Source organism: Dama dama, chromosome 6 (assembly GCF_033118175.1).
Source record: "Dama dama isolate Ldn47 chromosome 6, ASM3311817v1, whole genome shotgun sequence".
NCBI classification, from domain to species: Eukaryota; Metazoa; Chordata; class Mammalia; order Artiodactyla; family Cervidae; genus Dama; species Dama dama.
The window spans coordinates 21,831,803-21,851,779 of NC_083686.1; the positions used below are offsets into that span (position 1 = coordinate 21,831,803).

General features: G+C 39.7%; 1 protein-coding gene across 2 annotated transcripts in view; it reads left to right on the forward strand.

Moving 5' to 3' along the window:
* Nucleotides 1-19,977, forward strand: part of ANTXR2 (ANTXR cell adhesion molecule 2) — a 169,317-nt gene that overhangs the window by 11,508 nt on the left and 137,832 nt on the right. For both annotated transcript variants that reach the window (XM_061145723.1, XM_061145724.1), the window contains exons 4-7: nt 11,168-11,249; nt 11,961-12,068; nt 12,197-12,265; nt 13,630-13,710. In XM_061145723.1, coding sequence (XP_061001706.1) covers nt 11,168-11,249; nt 11,961-12,068; nt 12,197-12,265; nt 13,630-13,710 — 340 coding nt within the window. The remainder of the gene's footprint in view (nt 1-11,167; nt 11,250-11,960; nt 12,069-12,196; nt 12,266-13,629; nt 13,711-19,977) is intronic.

The window sequence follows — 19,977 nt, forward strand, 5'->3', positions numbered from 1 at the left end:
TTCAGGGTTGATTTCCTGAATAGAAATAGAACATATTCAGCTGTTAACTTGGGGAGTCCTGAAGTGAAGTGAAATGAAAGTTGCTTAGTCATGTCCAACTCTTTGTGATCCCATGGACTGTACAATCCATGGAATTCTCCAGGCCAGAATACTGGAGTGGGTAGCCTTTCCCTTCTCTAGGATATCTTTCCAACCCAGGGATCGAACCCAGATCTCCCACATTGCAGGTGGATTCTTTACCAGCTGAGTCAGAGGGGAAGCCTGGCGGGGGTTGCGGATCCTGAAGGTTGCTTGTTAAATGTAAACGTCAGGACTGGACTTTGGGTCAGAAAAACATAGGTGCTGTATACGAGCTGTGTAACTTTGGACAAGTTATTTCACCTCTTGCTACCCAATTCCCTTGTCTGTTATAAGGAGCTAATCATTCCTACGGTGTAGAAGTGTTGGGGTGATAAAATGTGGGGATGATTAAGTGCACGTAATGCATGAGAAGGCCTGATTAATGACTAGGTGGTAAGGAGGCTGAGGCTGAGATGGGATCTGGGTCTTATCACTGTACCTCCTCAGCACCATTATGTGCCCAGATTCTAGCAGAAGTTTGAAGTCAAGTGACTTTGCTTAAAGTGACACAGCCAAGTCAGGGCCAGAGTTCACCCCTGCGTATGGCTCTTGAGCATGAGCACCTACCCATTCCACTGCCTCAGAATCTTTGTTCGCCTTTCTCCAGCTGGTTTCCAGAATTAGCCAGAATTGTCATAATTCAAAGATATATTCATCCTCTAAATTTCTTCTGTTCTCTTACAAACCAGTGACGTGATGAGAGGAAGTGACTAGTTGTTTTTGTTTAGATTCTAATAGGGAAGTAATTTTTCCTGTTGAGAAAAGTCAGTGCTGGTCACACATTGTGCTAATTCTGAGAGGTCTGAGCATGGCAGCAACTCAGATTCTAGTCGTGGATATGGGAATAGTTGCTTTCAGCGAAGTCCCATGTTTGCTTTATGGGTATGTTCTAGAAAATTAAATGCATTCTTACTCATGTCTGGAAGACAGGCCTGGCACACTCAGGTGGTAAAATGCAGAGGTCATTTTTTTCATGGCCCAGTAAGGTGTTGAATGAGGAAATGGGGTATAAATATACAAGATACAGCAGATAGAGACTTTAGGTGTCATCTGGGTACCTCACTTAGATAAGTGTGAACTAAATTAGAGACGAATTTTCACAAATTTTCACAGATTGTATGGGGCATTTTGTAAGCAGATATTTTTGAATCTAGGTCTGTGACCTTGGATTCATTGGTCTGGAGTCTGTACCACAGAGACCTTGACATATATTGGCCTTAGAGTGACATGTTAAATAAAGAGTAAGCAAGTTTTTATATAAAGCATGAGTTCCTAAGATAATGTATTAGCAATGTTTGTGTCTGAAAAATCATCTTTCACTCTTTTGAAACCCTTGAAAATTTTTTAAGTTGAGCTAATAGGGAACAATTTTTTTTTTTGCAGTTTATTCTTCACACTGTATCATATAACAATATATAATGGCATAATTAAATAGATAGCTAGGATGGTCCCGCATTTGAAAGAGTGAGCAGATTTCCCCTCCTGTAATTTTTCTAATTTTGTCAGATTGATTATATAATATGTGGTTTATTAATGGAAGGAGACAGAAGTAGTAAAGTTTATTGAGCACTTACTATGTATCAGACATTTTGCTAAATGCTTTATTTGTAATTGCTCAGGTAAAGTACAATGCTAAGTGGATTATAAATCATTAGTAATTTTGTATGGACATGAACAACATCTTGAGAAGATTGTTTTGTCTCATATTCTACTCAATCTACTAAGTTTATTTTCCAAGAGCAATATTTATTTATGTTATGTAACTATTCTTCGGCCACCTGATGTGAAGCGCTGACTCGTTTGAAAAGACCCTGATGCTGGGAAAGATTGAGGGCAGGAGGAGAAGGGGATGACAGGATGAGATGGTTGGATGGCACCACTGACTTAATGGACATGAGTTTGGGTAAACTCCAGGAGTTGGTGATGGACAGGGAGGCCTGGCGTGCTGCGCTCCATGGGGTCGCAAAGAGTCAGACACAACTGAGCAACTGAACTGAACTGAAATCTTTATAAAGTTTCTGTGTATTCCTACATTTTGTTTGCAGTTTTGTTCATTTCATATCACTGACTGATATTCTCTTGAGAATAAAGTACAGTTCAGTTCAGTTCAGTCACTCAGTCAAGTCTGACTCTTTGCAACCCCATGGACTGCAGAACACCAGGCTTCCCTGTTCATCATCAACTCCCAGAACTTGCTCAAACTCATGTCCATTGAGTCTGTGATGCCATCCAACCATCTCATCCTTTGTCGTCCCCTTCTCCTCCTGCCTTCAATCTTTCCCAACATCACGGTTTTTTCCAATGAGTCAGTTCTTCCCATCAGGTGGCCTAAGTATTGGCGTTTCAGCTTCAGCATCCGTCCTTCCAATGAATATTCAGGACTGATTTTCTTTAGGATGGACTGGTTGGATCTTCTTGCAGTCCAAGGGACTTTCAATAGTCTTCTCCAACACCACAGTTCAAAAGCATCAATTCTTTGGTGCTCAGCTTTCTTTATAGTCCAACTCTCACATCCATACATGACTACTGGAAAAACCATAGCTTTGACTAGACAGACCTTTGTCAGCAAAGTAATGTCTCTGCTTTTTAATGTGCTGTCTAGGTTTGTCATAACTTTTCCTCCAAGGAGCAAGCGTCTATTTTAATTTCATGGCTGCAGTCACCATCTGCAGTGATTTTTTAGCCCAAGAAAATAAAGTCTGTCACTGTTTCCATTGTTTCTCCATCTATTTGCCATGAACTGATGGGACCAGAGGCCATGATCTTAGTTTTCTCTATGTTGAGTTTTAAGTCAGCTTTCTCACTTTCCTCTTTCACTTTGATCAAGAGGCTCTTTAGTTCTTCTTTGCTTTCTGCCATAAGTGTGGTGTCATCTGTGTATCTGAGATTATTGATATTTCTCCTGGCAATCTTGATTCCAGCTTGTGCTTCATCCAGGCCAGCATTTCGCATGATGTACTCTGCATATAGGTTAAATAAGCAGGGTGACAATATACAGCTTTGATGTACTCCTTTCCCAGTTTGGAACCAGTCTGTTGTTCCATGTCCAGTTCTAACTGTTGCTTCTTGACCTGCATACAGATTTCTCAGGAGGCAGGGCAGGTGGTCTGGTATTCCCATCTCTTTAAAAATTTTCCACAGTTTGTTGTGGTTCACACAGTCAAAGGCTTTGGTGTAGTTAATAAAGCAGAAGTAGATGTTTTTTGGAACTCTCTTGCTTTTTCGATGATCCAGCAGATGTTGGCAGTTTGATCTCTGGTTCCTCTGCCTCCATACCTATAACACTTATGCTTACAGAGTTATCTAAACTGGCATTTGGTAGCATAGATGTATGAGACTTTTAGGTTTTGTGATAAATTGCTCTTTTGTGACCTCCAATAAAACACAGAATACATATAACATATAAGCATACATGTGTGTGAGTGCACACACTCAGTTGTGTCTGACTCTTTGTGACCCCATGGACTGTAGCATGGCAGGCTCCTCTGTCCAAGGATTTTTCCAAGTGAGAATACTGGAGTGGGTTGCCGTGTCCTCCTCCAGGGGATCTTCCCAACCCAGGAATTGAACCCTATTCTCTGGCATCTCCTGCATTGACAGGCAGATTTACCACTGAGACAAATATGATTATATATGTAACAGGTATAATATATGTGTATAGAAGTATTTTTATATATTTATATATGTATATAAGTAAACACATGTTTATATATTAACTATATATATTTATACATACACATGTATTTACATATATGTCTATAAGTATTTTTATTTAAATATATAATTTAAAAAATGTGGGCTGGGCCTATGGCTCACTTTAACCAATGGACTGCAACAGATATGAATGAGCATGAAACAGCCTTCAGTAGCAATTTTCTCACTGCCTTTCCAGTCTTTACTATCCATCTCTTCAAGGTCATTTAGCTTTTACTTTAGTCACAACTTTTTATTTTGATTATCTATTGGTGCATAATAAACTACTCCAAAATTAAGGGTGTAAATACAACTGGTCATTTCTCATGATATTGTGCATTGAATGGGCAGTTCTTAGGCTTTGCCTGTTGTCAGCTGGAAAGCTGGAATGGCTAGAAGAGTTGAAATGCCCCCAGCCACATGGTTCGAAAGTTCGTGCTGGTGCTGGCTGTGGTCTAGGGGCTCAGCCAGGACTGTTGACCTGAGTCTTCATTCTGCTACACATGACTTCTACTCATGGCTAGGTTAAGTGTCCTCCTACCATGGTGATTTCAGGGTAGTGAAAGTTTTTGTATGGCAGCTAGCTACCAAGGGTACATAAAGGGAAAAGTCCTGTGCCTTATTTAGACTTAGTCCTGGAGCAGGCATGGTGATCATGAAAAACCACCCCAACATTTAGTGGCTTAAGCAGTGATTTTGTTAGCTCTCTCAATTCTGTGACACGTGGCTCAAAAGGAAGCTTTCTCTGCCCCACACTATATTATCTGGTGCTATAATCATAGAGGGTGGTTACTGTTTTGGAGCATAGCTAGTGCTGTTTACTGGAATAATATGTTCTCCTCCGTGGGACCTCTGCTTGTGGCCTGGGCTTCTCACAGCATGATCACTGGGTCCAAGAGTGAGTACCATGAGATGGAGGAAGCAGCGTCTCCAGTTCTCTTAAGGGTTGGACGTCTAAGAATATCACTACCTTGTTCTAGTGCCAGGTAGTAACAGGGCTGGGCCAGGTTCAAGGGGATGGGGGATAAATTTCAACTTTTGATGGGCGAATGGGTGGATATAGAGTGGGAAGAAATTGATAGAAGTCATATTTAGAGATTCTGTACCATAGTTTATACAGAAAGTAATAATGAAACTCCAAAAATGCATCTCTTTCAGAAATAAACATGCCAGCTAAGAGAGAAAAACAAAAACCCTTGTGTGTAACCAAAATAGCAAATTAGATTGGTAATTTTGGCATGAATCTTTAGATTCTGCTGTAACCCATAAACCATGTCAGCAAATTTTGAATGATGTGTTATTTACTTTTATTTTTTATTATTAGCCTCTCACTCTCATTCCTCTTATTCTTTTGTATGAATTAAAACTGTTTATTGACCACATTAATACTTTCTTTTTGTATTATCTTAATATTGTCATTATTTCCTTCTTAAGTTAGGTTGGAATAGATGGGCACATTTCCTTTTACTTTCATGACTTTGAATAGTATATCTCAATTCAAACTCTCAAAGTTTTAAGAATTAATATGTAAGGTAGAAATGTAAGGTGAGAATTGAAGTTTTATTTGTTAGAAATGATAATTTTCCTAAAATAGTTTAAAATTGTGCTGTGACAGAAGTACATTTTGGGATTGTTGGTATTCACCTATTCAAGAGCAATACTGAACACATGCATATGAGTTGGAGTTTGTATAACTTAATATAAAGTTTAAAAATTCTATGTGTTTTAGGAGCACTAGTGAAGAGAAGTTCTCAAATAAGGCTCCCAAACTGTGAAAAACAAAGGTGATAATTCCTATTTACATTACCTTCAATGGTTAAGAGGGCAGTACAGTGAATTGATGGGCTTCTTTGGCAGCTCAGATGTAAAGCATCTGCCTGCAATGTGATCTTTCTGAGCAACCAACACTTGGGCTTCCCTTGTGGCTCAGCAGTAAGGAATCCACTGCTGGAGCCATAGGAGATGCAGGTTCGATCCCCAGAAGATCCCCTAGAGGAGGACATGGCAACCCACTCCAGTATGCTTGCCTGGAGAATCCCATGGATAGAGGAGACTGGTGGGCTGCAGTCCATGGGGTCGCAAAGAGTCGGACATGACTGAAGTAACTTAGCATGCATGCACAGAAAATTGATAAAAACAGTTGGTATTGATTATGGAACACTTAGGTGCCATGCCCTGTACTCACTCTTTACAAGTAATAAGTGAAAGTTGCTCAGTTGTGTCCGTGGAATTCTCCAGGCCAGAATACTGGAGTGGGTAGCCTTTCCCTTCCCCAGGGAATCTTCCCAACCCAGGGATCGAACCCAGGTCTCCCGCATTGCAGGCAGGAGAAGCCCAAGAATACTGGAGTGGGTCGCCTATTCCTACTCCAGTGGATCTTCCCAAACCAGGAGTTGAACCAGGGTCTCTTGCATTCCAGGTGGATTCTTTGCCAACTGAGCTATCAGAGAAGCCCTGAAAATACAAGTAATAGTCCCTTTAATTTTTATAACAACTCTGCTATATAAGTACTGCCAATGTTCCCATTTTCAGAGGGTAGAAATGCAAGCTCAGAGAGGACACAACTTAGCAAAGTCACAAAATTACTAAGGCTAGTGAGTCTAAGAGCTGGGAATTAAGGTGGCCAGTGCACCATGTTTGACCTCTGGGTTGCGCTCATGGTATGATGCAGGGTGGCATAATGAAAGAACGAGGGCTGGCTGGCAGATGACCCCGCTCAGTTCCTGGCACATGTGATAAAGGAATAATAACTAATGTCTATGTCACACTGACTTTGTACTGAATTCTTTATGTGCATCGACTCCTTTAATTTTTCACAGCCACCCTGTGGAGTTAGTGTTGGTGTTACGTTTGCTTAACATGAAACAACAGAAGGATGCGGTGATAGATAACTGGCTGGAGCAGTCTGGACTCCTGTCCGTTGTGCCACCTGTCACCTCACATTCAGCTTGCCACAAATTGTAGGTTTTCTAGAAGAGCAACATGGCAATGTAGGGGAGAAGCTGTAGTGAAGAGGGTTTGTTTTGGGCACTAGCCACTTCCTTTCTCTGTTCTTATCTCCTGTAATAGCTCTTCTGTCCAGACCCCACAGCTTTCTGAATGTTCAAAGCTGCCAAATATAATAACATTATATGATAAAGATGATGGGCTTCCCGGTGCCTCAGATGGTAAAGAATCTGCCTGCAATGCGGGAGACCCAGGTTCGATCCCTGGGTCAGGAAGATCCCCTGGAGAAGGGAATGGCTACCCACTGCAGTGTTCTTGCTTGGAGAATTCCATGGACAGAGGAACCTGGTGGGCTTCAGTCCATGGGGTCGCTGAGCGACTAACACTTTCATAAATGTGATAGTAGTCATCTAATAAATGTCTGTGGAATGAGTGAGTGAAGACTCATTGGGGCAGCCATTCTTATTTACATTTTATGGATATGGAAGCTGAGCTGCAGGAAATTAAACAATTGCCAGTGATTACACTAGTTGCAGAACCGAAGTTTTAGTTTGTTTCTGATTTACTCCAAACCTGAGTCTTCCCACCTCATTCTATAGCTTTCCATATAATTTGTTCTCACTAAATCTTCAGCATAAAACTTTCTTTCCTCTATTCCTTTCCCTCCTCCTTTTTGGGTCTTTATCAAATTTTTTCAACCCTCAGTTTGCTGAGTGAGCTCTCCTTAGAATCAAGAAGAAAGTAAACTGGGTGAACAAAACCCTACGAACAGAGGAATGACCAGTGTCAATAACCATAGTAGCTACAACTAACTCTACTTTTTTTTTTTCTTGGCCATGCTGCATGGCCTGTGTGATCTTAGTTTCCTGACCAGGGATTGAACCCGCACCCCCTGCATTGGAAGTGTGGAGTCTTAGCCCCTGGACAGCCAGAGAAGTCCCCTAACCCAGTACTTACTATGTGCCATTTAATCCTCACAATGGCCCTGTGGTACAGGTATTTTCCTCTTTGTTTTATAGTTGAGAAAATGAGATTGGGCTTGGAATTAATCCATGGTCTCTCTGGCTATAAATCATACATCCCAGAAACTGCTTTCTACATTTTAAAAGATTATCCTAGTTACCTTCAAAACCCCTTCAGTAGAAGAACTTTCTGGCAAAATAGGTAAGGAAAAGAGCATTCCAACAACATTCCATGGAATTCTCCAGGCAAGATTACTAGAGTGGGTTGGCATTTCCTTCTCCAGGGTATTTTCCCAACCCAGGGATCGAACCCGGGTCTCCCGCATTGCAGGCAGGTTCTTTACCAACTGAGCCACCAGGGAAGCCCTTTCCAACAACTTGGAAAGGTTTTTAAATTAGATTGGATCAGAGTTTCATAATTCTTGGCCGCACTATAGAACACTCGGGAGAATTTCCAAGAAATACCCTGACCCCAGCACACATCAAGTAAATTATATTTTTTTCCATTAGTGTCCAGAAGATATATATGTTTTTAAGCCTTTTAGGTGATCCCAGTGTCCAGCCAGGGTGGAGAACGACATTGCCCCTGTAGATAGGTGAGAGGGTAGCTGTAGACTAGGCGTAAATTGTTCTCATATCACCGTGTAAGATCACAGCGTTCACATGTGTGGGTGCTCAGCCAATGTGTGTAGACTGACTGACTGAAACCTGGAAAGAGCTTTGAAATCAGGAAAGTTAAGGCAATGCACAGAGTTCAGTTTAAGTATAGAGATACATTTATAAATGTGTATCTTTAGTCACAAGTAGAAAGGACTTAAAATTATGCCTGAATTGTGTTAGTTGGGCAAGTCAGAATTTTCTGCGAACTATTTAATTATGCTACTATTTATAAAATATATCTTCACCTTAGTTGTGACATCATGCACACCTTCCACAGTTCCAAGTGTCTTGTGGCTGCAGAAAGGCCACTGATGTGGCACAGTGCCTCGCAGTTGTTGCTGTTTCCTTCCCGTCCCTTCTCTTGTCTGCTTATCTTTCCTCTTCCCTTCTTATCTCTTCTTTTCCGTACTCAGCAGAGAAATTTGAAGGATACTAACAGAGCTGAGAGTGTTAATTTTTTAGATTAAAAAATGAGTCAATATGTTTTTGCCTGTGCCACTGCCCACCTCTCTGCCTCACCCCCTCTTTTCAATCAACATAGTTATAAAGTCAAGAAGAAAGAGTTGATTATAGATTTTGGTTCCCTGGTGCCCAATAACAACAACAAAAAAAACAATAGCGACAGCAATCAAACAGAGGTTTCATATCCCATTTTATTTGTTTAAATTCTGCCTCTTTCCAAAAAGTATTTGAAGTCACACAGAATACAGTAACATTGCAGAAAATTAGTAACATCTGAAAAGAGAAGTTAAGATCTTAGAAAAGAGGAGATAGCAATATGATAACCATATGAGCTTAGCAGAATTTTCTGAATGAGGAAGACTTTTACCATGCAGTTCCTGATAGTCAGGGCAAGAAGTAGCTGTAGTTAGCAGAAAAGAGGAAGTGTGTAGCGATTACTCAGGGATGGTAAAGAAACTTCTGCCCTGTGAGCTCATAGGGGACTTTGAATGTCTTGATAGCTGCCACCTTGGCTACAGAGTCACAACAAACTCCAAAGTAGTTTCGGTATTACTGTTTGTTGTAGCTGAAGACAACGTTAAAGCCAAGCTCAAGTGAATCTGATATTGATTTGAGCTGATCTTCATAACATACACATTTTGTCTTCTTTTATTATTAAACATTTTCTCCCTTGCTTTCCTTTAGAACATTAAGTCACAGTATAAATGGACGAGTTGTGTTTTTGACCTACTACATGATTTTTTCTCCCTCAGTTCACCATTTACTAATAGAGAAAATTTAACTTATTTTTAGTTACTTGGGATCCCTCAAAGGCCCTATCTTGTTTTGATTTCCATTTCCCATTTGGTGACACATTTTTTTTTTTTTTCAATTTAAAAACCTTTTTATTTATTTGGTTGTATCAGGTCTTAGTTGTGGTGCACGGGCCTAGTTGCCCCATGGCATGTGGGATTTTAGTTCCCCAGGGATCAGACCAGCATCCCCTGCACTGAAGGTGAACTCTTTATCACTGGACCACCTGGGAAGTCCCAGTGATACTTGTTAGAGGAGAGGCTGACGGAGTATGTAGTTACTCTGGAAAGTGACAGACCTGGGCTCATGTATGTTGATGTTGTTGGGTGTGGCCAAGGGACACTTTTCCTCTTAAGACTCTGTAGCTGCAAAAGTAATGAGCAGTTCAGAGCAACTTAGAATGTCACAGTGGCTGGTATGGATACAGGCAAGAGTGCTCTGCTGCTTTCAGCGAAATAAGCAAGCAGAGACCTACCTTCCCACTCTGAATCCCACATTGGGCAAGTTCTTTCTGCTTAGAGTCTTCTACTAGTGTTGTTTAGTCCTCAGAAGTAATGATGATTAGAATCTGAACTAAATGGAGAAGGCGATTTTTACCAGGCAAAAGCTGTTTGTGTAAACTTGGATTTCAGTTGTCTTTTTTTCATTTCTCTTTTGGCAGCCAACATTAATGCTTGAGGACACGCTGCCACTCATTTCTGGGAAGCACCAAATATTTGGTTTTTATCTGCATTCAGACTGAGTCAGTTTCAAGTTGTTTCTGTAGATATTAAAACATAAATATTTAGATAAAACAAGTTTATAAATTATGTAATTTACTCCATCATCTGTGGAACTATGAATTTTTTTCCTAGGGTAGATTGAAAAATTTATTGAACACTTACTTTGTAAAAGGCATTATAATAAGTAATTAGTGCAAAGTTGGGGGGGTACATTATAAATAATAGACATGGAGATAGCCCAGTGTAGGCTTCCCGTCTAGTTAAGTGAAAACGTTAAATCAGTGAAATTATTTTAAAGTAGAATATTTTTGAGATACAGAATTGTTCATTGCGGTAAAAGTTGAACATGAATATATTTGGGGTACCTTAGAAAAAAGAGTGTACTGAAGTTAGTTAGGTTCAGAATAGGTAGATTTTAAAACAAGTATTAAAAGAGACAATCAACATGGGTTGGTGGAGGTGACTGAGTTACAAAGAAGTAAGATTAGGATTATACTTTGAAAGTTTTGTTTTCTGGAAACTTCCTGAGATGAACTTGTCTGATAATAATTTTTACTACAATATTAAAATAGAATCCTTAAAATTAAAATAAATTATTTTTATATGTGGGCGAGGCTCTGGTGAATGATTTTATGCTTAAAATACAGACATTATGAAATAGTCCATAAAATGACAGTATGAGGAGTTATCTGCCTTCAAAACCCAGGGCAAAACTGCCTTAATTGCAAAACTGCCACATTTTTTGAAAAGTGCTTATTGTGATCTTTCCCCATTTTTCTTTTGTTTAATTTTATACTGTATTATTTTCAGAGGCAAAATCAGTGAAGGCTTGGACAATTTGAAACGTGTTAGTCCCGTAGGAGAGACATACATCCATGAAGGACTAAAGCTAGTAAGTTCTTTTATACTTATAAGTATGGGAAAGAAGTTTTCCTTACTCTGTAATAAAATAAATTATAACTCCCTAGTAAAACTGGAAGATGCCATTACATGTCTACCTTAAAATTAAAAAAAAAATTCTTTTAGTTGTTCTAGGGATAAGACTGATAGAATTTACCATGGTGATAAAAGAAGTTTGGATGACAGTTTGCCTTTTAAGGAATTTTCCATTTTCTCTGTGACTATATTCAGAGAACCACATTTTCTCTGTGGTTATAGTCAGTCAAGGCTAAAAACCTTTATCATTTACACCCAATAGTAATTACTCTATAATGTGAATATATGTATATTTCAAATTAAAGTAGTTAATATAAAATACCCTGTTTTAAAGAAAGAAGAAAGAAAGTGAAGTCGTTCAGTCATGTCTGACTCTTTGCGACCCCATGGTCTGTAGCCTACCAGGCTCCTCTGTCCATGGGATTTTCCAGGCAAGAGTACTGGAGTGGGTTGCTATTTCCTTCTCCAAGGGATCCTCCCAACCCAGGGATCCAGCCCAGGTCTCCCACATTGCAGGCAGACGCTTTACTGCCTGAGCCGTCAGGGAAGCCCTACCCTGTTTTAAAAGCCAGTTTGATTTTGCCAGACTTAAAATTCAGCTTGATGGAACATGCTGGTTAAAAGTTAAGATTATTTTGTGAGTTGGACACTTTTTCTTCATTTTCAGGCAAATGAGCAAATTGAGAAAGAAAGAGGCTTAAAAACCTCCAGTATCATAATTGCTCTGACAGATGGTAAGTTGGACGGTCTGGTGCCATCATATGCAGAGAAAGAGGTGAGTATTGAACGGAAACTGCTCTTTACACCCCAGTGTATTTTGCTGTATGTCTCTGTATGTGTAGCCTGATGTGTGAATCATTCACCTGTCTCCCTCTCTCTGTCCCTCTCTCTTTCTCTCAATAGGCAAAGATATCCAGGTCACTTGGGGCTAGAGTTTACTGTGTTGGTGTCCTTGACTTTGAACAAGCTCAAGTAAGTACAGCAGATCTGCAGCCTTGAATCTAAATCACGTAATAGTCTTAAGCAGAGTTGATCAGATTTTTAAATAACGACTTGCACGCATGCTTCCTTGGTGGCTCCATGGTAAAGAATCTGCCAGGAATGTGGGAGACCCAGGTTTGATTCCTGGGTTGGGAAGATCCCCTGAAGAAGAAAATGGCTACCCACTCCAGTATTCTTGCCTGGAGAATCCCATGGACAGAAGAGCCTGGCAAGCTACAGCCCACAGGGTCACAAAGAGTCAGACATGACTGAATGACTAACACTTTCATGCATGCTAAGTTGTTTCAGTTGGGTCTGATTCTTTGTAGCCCTGTGGACTAAAGCCTGCCAGGCTCCTCTGTCCATGGGAGTCTCCAGGCAAGAATACTGGAGTGGGTTGCCATGCCCTCCTCCAGGGGATCTTCCAGACCCAAACCTGTGTCTCTTATTATGTCTTCTGCATTGGCAGGTGGGTTCTTTACCACTAGTGCCCCCTGAGAAGTGTTAGTCACTCGTGGGGTCTGACTCTTTGCAAACCTGTGGACCATAGCCTGCCAGATTCCTCTATCCATGGAATTCTTCAGGCAAGAATATTGAATTGGGTTGCCATTCTATTCTCTAGGGGGATCTTCCCAAATCCAGGGATCAAACCTGGGTCCCCTGCATTGCAGCAGAATTCTTTATCATCTGAGCAACCACGGAAACCCAATTAATTGTTGAAGATTTTCTGTAAAAATGGCCCCCTGTCTCGAACTCTGTGTTAGTAATGTCTGATTTTGATAGGTTTCATTACCTAACTAAACTGAAGACAAAACTCTGTTTTTCTTGAACATTAATAAAATAATATGCATGCTCCTCTTTAATCAGCTGACAAGGTTATCATGACAAGTCTTGTTTAGATGTTTTGGTTTGATTGAAAACTTGACTTGTAGGAGCTTAGGATTTGGGAAGTCTGTTGGAAAAATCTTTAAGGAGTTTCCTTAAAAAAATGTTTTTTTCATGAAGTTTACAGGGTTTATGTATTAAATTTTTTTTTCCCACTCACAAAATGTTTTTACATTTAAATGTCTGGTTGAGTGTGAGTGAAGTTTCTGTGTCTCATAACATTTACAGCTGGTAGAGCTCTGTGCTGTTTTGAAATTGCAACTTAAGGCCAGTTGTAAAGGGGCTGTGCCTGATCTCAGTTCATTTTGTTGTGATGCGTTTAGAGTACACCAGTTACTCCGGTCAGTTCCTGACAAGGAATTAATCCTCTGGTGTAAGTTTTCAGATGAATGTAACTAACAAGTAAGGAAGGGTATAAAAGGTTGTATGTCTCAGTCACCTCTCAGTGAACTTTTTCTCCTTTTTTAAAGCTTGAAAGAATCGCTGATTCCAAGGAGCAAGTTTTCCCTGTCAAAGGTGGATTTCAAGCTCTTAAAGGAATAATTAATTCTGTGAGTATTTCTTTGGGGGTAGGAAAGGCTCATCATTTTAGACATATTTTAAATTAAAAGACTTAAAAAATTTTTTTTATTTTGTTTGGGGATGTAGCTGATTCACACTGTTACGATAGTTTCAGGTGAACACTGAAGGGACTCAGCCATATGTGTACATGTATCCATTCTCCCTCAATCTCCCCTCTCATCCAGGCTGCCACATAACACTGAGCTGTGTTATACATACAGTAGGTCCTCATTGGTTATCCATCTTAAATATAGCATTGTATAGATATCAATCCCAACCTTCTTTACCATCCCTTCTCATTCTTTTCTCTGGCAAAAACTTGTCCCCATAAGTTTCTCTAAATCACAGATTCTCTGAATCTATGAGTCTCTTTCTGTTTTATAAGTTCATTTGTGTGATTTCTTTTTAGATTCCACATATAAGGGACACCTCTTAGATATATTTTAAACTATAGGAAGTAATCTTGTTATCTTGAAGAGAGAATTGAAGAAGGAAATTTGTTGAGTATTTTACCTGCAGGGAAATTCTAGAGATCTGGATTTTGTTTGTAAGTGAGATTTGGAATTAACTCTTACATATTGAGCACTGTGAGCCTGGGTTTGTGATTTCAAGTTTAAGATTGTCATCACCAGTCTCAGAGCGACCTTTGAGCATGAAGCTCCTCACCGCGTCGCTATCTTGAAAGTTTTATAGGCTTTATAGAAGTACAAAATAAAAATTTGGATTGGAATGTGTGATTGCTTCCTGTTCCAAATATGGGTATTTCTTAGCTTTCAGTCAGGCAACTCGACCCGGCGGCAGAGTATTTGACTGCGGTTGTTGTTCTTTCCATTTTAAATGATTAATAGTTTCACTGGAGCTCATAATATTTCTGTTTGGAATTCAGTTGAGCTGTCTCTGGTGATTGTTAGAATCTGGGCCATCCTAAACAGGGGAAGGGGAAGTGGAGTGATGAAATGCAAAGCAAAACTCCTGGGCTTTCACAGCTGAGGTTTATGTTTCGTTTTACTGCCTTTTGCTAGAAGCACTAGGAACAGTTGCTATTAAGTATTTATGATATTTTGGTAAACAACATCCTAAAATGGAAGTGAATAATATATATATTCTCTAAGCCAAAGCTTTTCCTTTAATCTTTGGATATTTATTGAAGGGAAAAAAAAAAAAATCTCAGTTTTTTTTTCTGACATTTGGTTTTGGCATTTAAAATTTCTTTTTAAAGATCATGTTTTTTTCAGAAACATAGGGTGAGATTTTTTTTTTAATTTGTTTTTGGTAGCATGTAGGCTTTTTTCCCTCATGATAAATGGGGCTTTTCAGGGAAAACATGCAATTTATTTCTATCACATATACGAATGGCCAGTGGACAGGCCAAACCTAAGTGCAGAATGGAACAGAGTTCCATTTAGGAACTCCATTTAGGAGTTTTACGTATGTATTTCGTTTCAGGAAAAAATTTCAATGTAAAATTAGTAAATATTTTTAGAGATGGATTCAAGGTACATATTGCACAACTGTGATTTGTTTTAAAATATAGGATAATGTATTGGCAATGCAAAAGGGAGGATAGTTTGACCCTGTAAAAAAAGTGTGCTGTGCTGTGGTTAGTTGCTCAGTCGTGTCTGATTCTTTGTGACCCCATGGACTGTAGCCCGCCAGGCTCCTCTGCCATGGGAATTCTCCAGGCAAGAATACTGGAGTGGGTTGCCATAACCTTCTCCAGGGGATCTTCCCAACTCAGGGATGGAACCCTCATCTCCTGCATTGCAGGCAGATTCTTTACCGTCTGATCCACCAGGGGAGCCCAAGAATATTGGAGTGTGTACCTCCACTCCCTTCTCCAGGGGAACTTCCTGACCCAGGATAGAACTGGTGCCTCCTGCATTGCAGGCGGATTCTTTACCAACTTAGCTACTAGGGAAGCAAGTGAAAAAAAGTGTATTGTATTTTAAATAGAATTTTATTGTACTTGGGAATTTTCAGTTATTTTTATAATTATAGTGTGAAGGAGAGAAGACCTCTGTGGGTTTAGCCCCTTTGGAATTATTTTCTATCAGAGGATTAATTCAGAATTCTCCTGGTGATTAACTGGCATCTGAAAACTCTCTTTTTGTGGGTTATGACTACAGATTTCTCCTTCAGGAAATTTAGTTGTTGATTATTGGAGGAGATAAAGTTGTTGTTATTTAATTATTCAGTTTCATTTTTAAAATTTGTATTAAGGAAACTTTAGAATGGGGTTCTCCAGCCAGGAATACTGGAATCAGTTGCCATGATTGTGTTCTTTGCAGTCAAAGATGAGAAGTTTTATATAGTCAGCAAAAACAAACCTGGATCTGACTATGGCTCAGATCCTGAGCTCCTTATTGAAAAATGTAGGCTTAAATCAAAGAAGGTAGGGAAAACCATTAGGCCATTCAGATATGACGTAAATCAAATCCCTTATGATTATCTAGTGCAAGTGACAGATAGAATTCAAGGGATTACATCTGGTAGACAGAGTGCCTGAAAAGCTATGGACGGAGGTTCATAACATTATACAGGAGACTGAGCCAAATCCAAGAGAAAACAAAACAAAGAAATGCAAGAAGGCATTGTGGTTGTCTGGGGAGACTTTACAAATTGCTGAAGAAAGAAGAGAAGTGAAAGGCAAAAGAGAAAGGGAAAGATATACCTAACTGAATACAGAGTTCCAGAGAATAGAAAGGAGAGATAAGACGGCCTTCTTGAATGAAGAATGCAAAGAAATAGAGGAAAACAATAGAATAGGAAAGACTAGAGATCTCTTCAAGAGAATTGGGGATATCAAGGGAACATTTCATATAAGGATGGACATGATAAAGGACAGAAATGGTAAGGACCTAACAGAAGCAGAAGAGTTAAGAAGAGGTGGGAAGAAGATACAGAACTATATAAGAAAGGTCTTCAGGACCCAGAAGGTCTCACTCACCTAGAGCCAGACATCCTGGAGTGTGAAGTCTGGTGGGTTTTAGGAAACATTACTATGAACAAAGCTAGTGGAGGTGATGGAATTCCGACTGAGCTATTTCATGTTTTAAAAGATGATGCTGTTAAAGTGAGGCACTCAATAGGTCAGCAAATTTGGAAAACTCAGCAGTGGCCACAAGACTGGAAAAGATCAGTTTTTCTTCCAATCCCAAAGAAGGACAATGCCAAAGAATGTTCAGATTACCATACAGTTGCACTCATTTCACATGTCATCAAGGTGATGCTCAAAATCCCTCAAGCTAGGCTTCAACAGTTTGTGAACCGAGAACTTTCGGATATAAAAGCTGAGTTTAGGAAAGGCACGGGACCAGAGATCAGATTGCCAACATTTGTTGGATCATGGAGAAAGCAAGGGAATTCCAGAAAAACATCTGCTTCTGCTTCATTGAGTACACTGAAGCCTTTGACTGGATTGCCACAAACTGGAAAATTCTTAAAGAGATGGGAGTACCAGACAACCTTACCTGTCTTCTGAGAAACCTCAGAAGCAACAGTTAGGAACAGAAATGGAACAATGGACCAGTTCCAAATTGGGAAAGGAGTATGTCAAGGCTGTATATTGTCACCCTGCTTATTTAACTTATATGCAGAGTACATTTTGCTTAATGCTGGGCTGGATGAATCACAAGCTGGGATCCAGATTGCTGAGAGAAATATTAACAACCTCAGATATGCAGATGATACCACTCTAGTGGCAGAAAGAGCAGAGCAATTAAAGAGGCTCCTGATGAGGTTGAAAGAGAAGAGTGAAAAAGTTGGCTTGAAACTCAGCGAAGTTTCAGAATACTAAGATTGTGACATCTGGTCCCACCATGTGTGCAGGTGCGTGCGTGCTAAGTTGCTTTAGTCTTGTCCGACTCTTTGTGACCCTGTGGAGTGTAGCCTGCCAGGCTCCTCTGTCCATGGGATTTTCCAGGCAAGAATACTGGAGTGGGCTGCCATTTCCTTCTCCAGGAGATCTTCCTGACCCAGGGATCGAATCTGTGTCTCTTAGGTCTTCTGCATTGACAGTTGGGTTCTTTTACCACTAGTACCACCTGGGAAACCCCCTGGTCCCATTACTTCATGGTGAATAGAAGGGGAAAAAGTGGAAGCAATGACAGGTTTTATCTTCTTGGGTTCCAGAATCACAATGGACAATGACTGCAGCCATGAAATTAGAAGATGCTTGCTCCTTGCATGGAAAGATTTGACAAACCTAGACAGCATATTAAAAAGCAGACATCAATTTGCTGACAAAGGTGCATATAGTTAAAGCTATGGTTTTTCCAGTAATCATGTATGGATGTGAGAGTTGGACTATAAAGAAGGCTGAGCACTGAAGAATTGATGCTTTCAAATAATGGTGCTAGAGAAGACTCTTGAGAGTCCCTTGGACTGCAAGAAGATCAAACCACTCAGTTCTAAAGGAGATCAACCCTGAATATTCATTGGAAAGACTGATGCTGAAGCTGAAGCTCCAGTACTTTGGCCACCTGATGGGAAGAGCCAACTTATTGGAAAATACCGAAAATACTGAGAAAGATTGAAGGCAAAAGGAGAAGAGGATGGCAGAAGATGAGATGGTTAGATAGCATCACTGACTCAGTGGACATGAATTTGAGCAAACTCTGGGAGACAGTGGAAGACAGAGGAGCCTGGTGTGTTACAGTCCATCGGGTTGCAAAGAGTCAGACACCACTTAGTAACTGAACAATAACAAAGTTATGTCAAAAGACTTAGCTTGAAGTTAGAAAAATTTGGGTTATTTTAGCCACCAATCATGAACGAAGCCTTTTGTGTTTCATCTGGAGGGAGCTGATGGGTATAGTTATTATCTCACTGTAGTTGAACTTTAGCTATTTAGTCATAAAAGGAGGAATAAGTGATCCTCAGGGAAGTCAACCTCTGGGGAAACCTTGGTGGTGACTTGGCAGAGGAGGCACGTGGACACAGAGCATTGCAATCAAAGTTGCTCACACTAATGGTTGAGATTTTTATCATCATGATGGTAACTTGGGATTTATGCTCATTTTGTAGAAATTTAAAGCAAGTCAAGTACTTTCTCTCTCTTCAAGGCAGAGACTGCACCACCTCTGGTAATATACAAAAGCTGTATATCGGCCTCAAATTTGAATTACCCTTTATATTTAGAATATCATCTTATCTTTAAAAATTGTATATGGTATTTAAAACAAATATAGTGTATCTATTTCAGGGGATAGAGCAGAGAGAAGAGAATTTCTGTCTGTTCTTTATGGTTTACCAAACTAATGGATTACACTCTACTGTGGAATGTTTTACACAAAGCTAAGCAGGAGACATGAGAGATGTGGGTTCGATCCCTGGGTAGGGAAGATCCCTTGGAGGAGGAAATGGCAACCCACTCCAGTATTCTTACCTGAAGAATCCCATGGTCAGAGGAGCCTGGTGGGCTACAGTCCATGGGGTGGCAAGGAGTCAGACATGACTGAGTCACTAACACTAAGCAAATGGAAGAAATCATAAAATTTAAATTTTTTAAATGTTTGGTACGCTGAAGGCAGAATATTTGTGAAATGGATTGATAATTTATTTTTCCTGTAGAATTTATTTAAATCCATCTGGCCTTATTAATTGTCAGTATATTAATTTCCATGACGTTCATCTTTAAGTGAGAAAAATTGATAACATGAATTTCTTGTTTATTTTGTCCTCCTTCCCCTGCCCACCAAAATTCAGTGACCTAATTGGTCTGGTCCCCTCATTGTGTAAGATATCACCTTTTGTTAACACATAGTTTGTTTATAATCGACTTCTTAATCAGCAAGGATAGGAGTTTAATTTTGGAGTCTTTCTTCATTATAGTTTTTTTTATTTGTCTATAATTTTTAATGTGAAATTTATATACAGTGTAACAAAACAGTTGCATGAAATGAACTACACAGATCTTTATTATGCATTCAGTGAGTTCTGACAAAGGCATGTACTTATGTTCAAAAACCCAATCAAGATATAGAACATTTCTTTCACCCTAGAAAGTTCCTTCATGGTTCCTCTTAGTCCATCTTTGCCCTCTCCCTCTCCACCCCAGAGGCAGCTGCTGTTCTGATTTTTTTGCAGCAGAGTTTAATTAAACCTGTTGTAGAACTTCATATAAATGAAATCATATAGTATATACTTTTCTATATAAGGCTCCTTTCACTTAGCAGAGTATTTCTGAGATTCATCTGCCCGTTATTTGTACTTGCAGTTTGTTACTTTTTATTTCATTGTATGACTATAGCACAGTT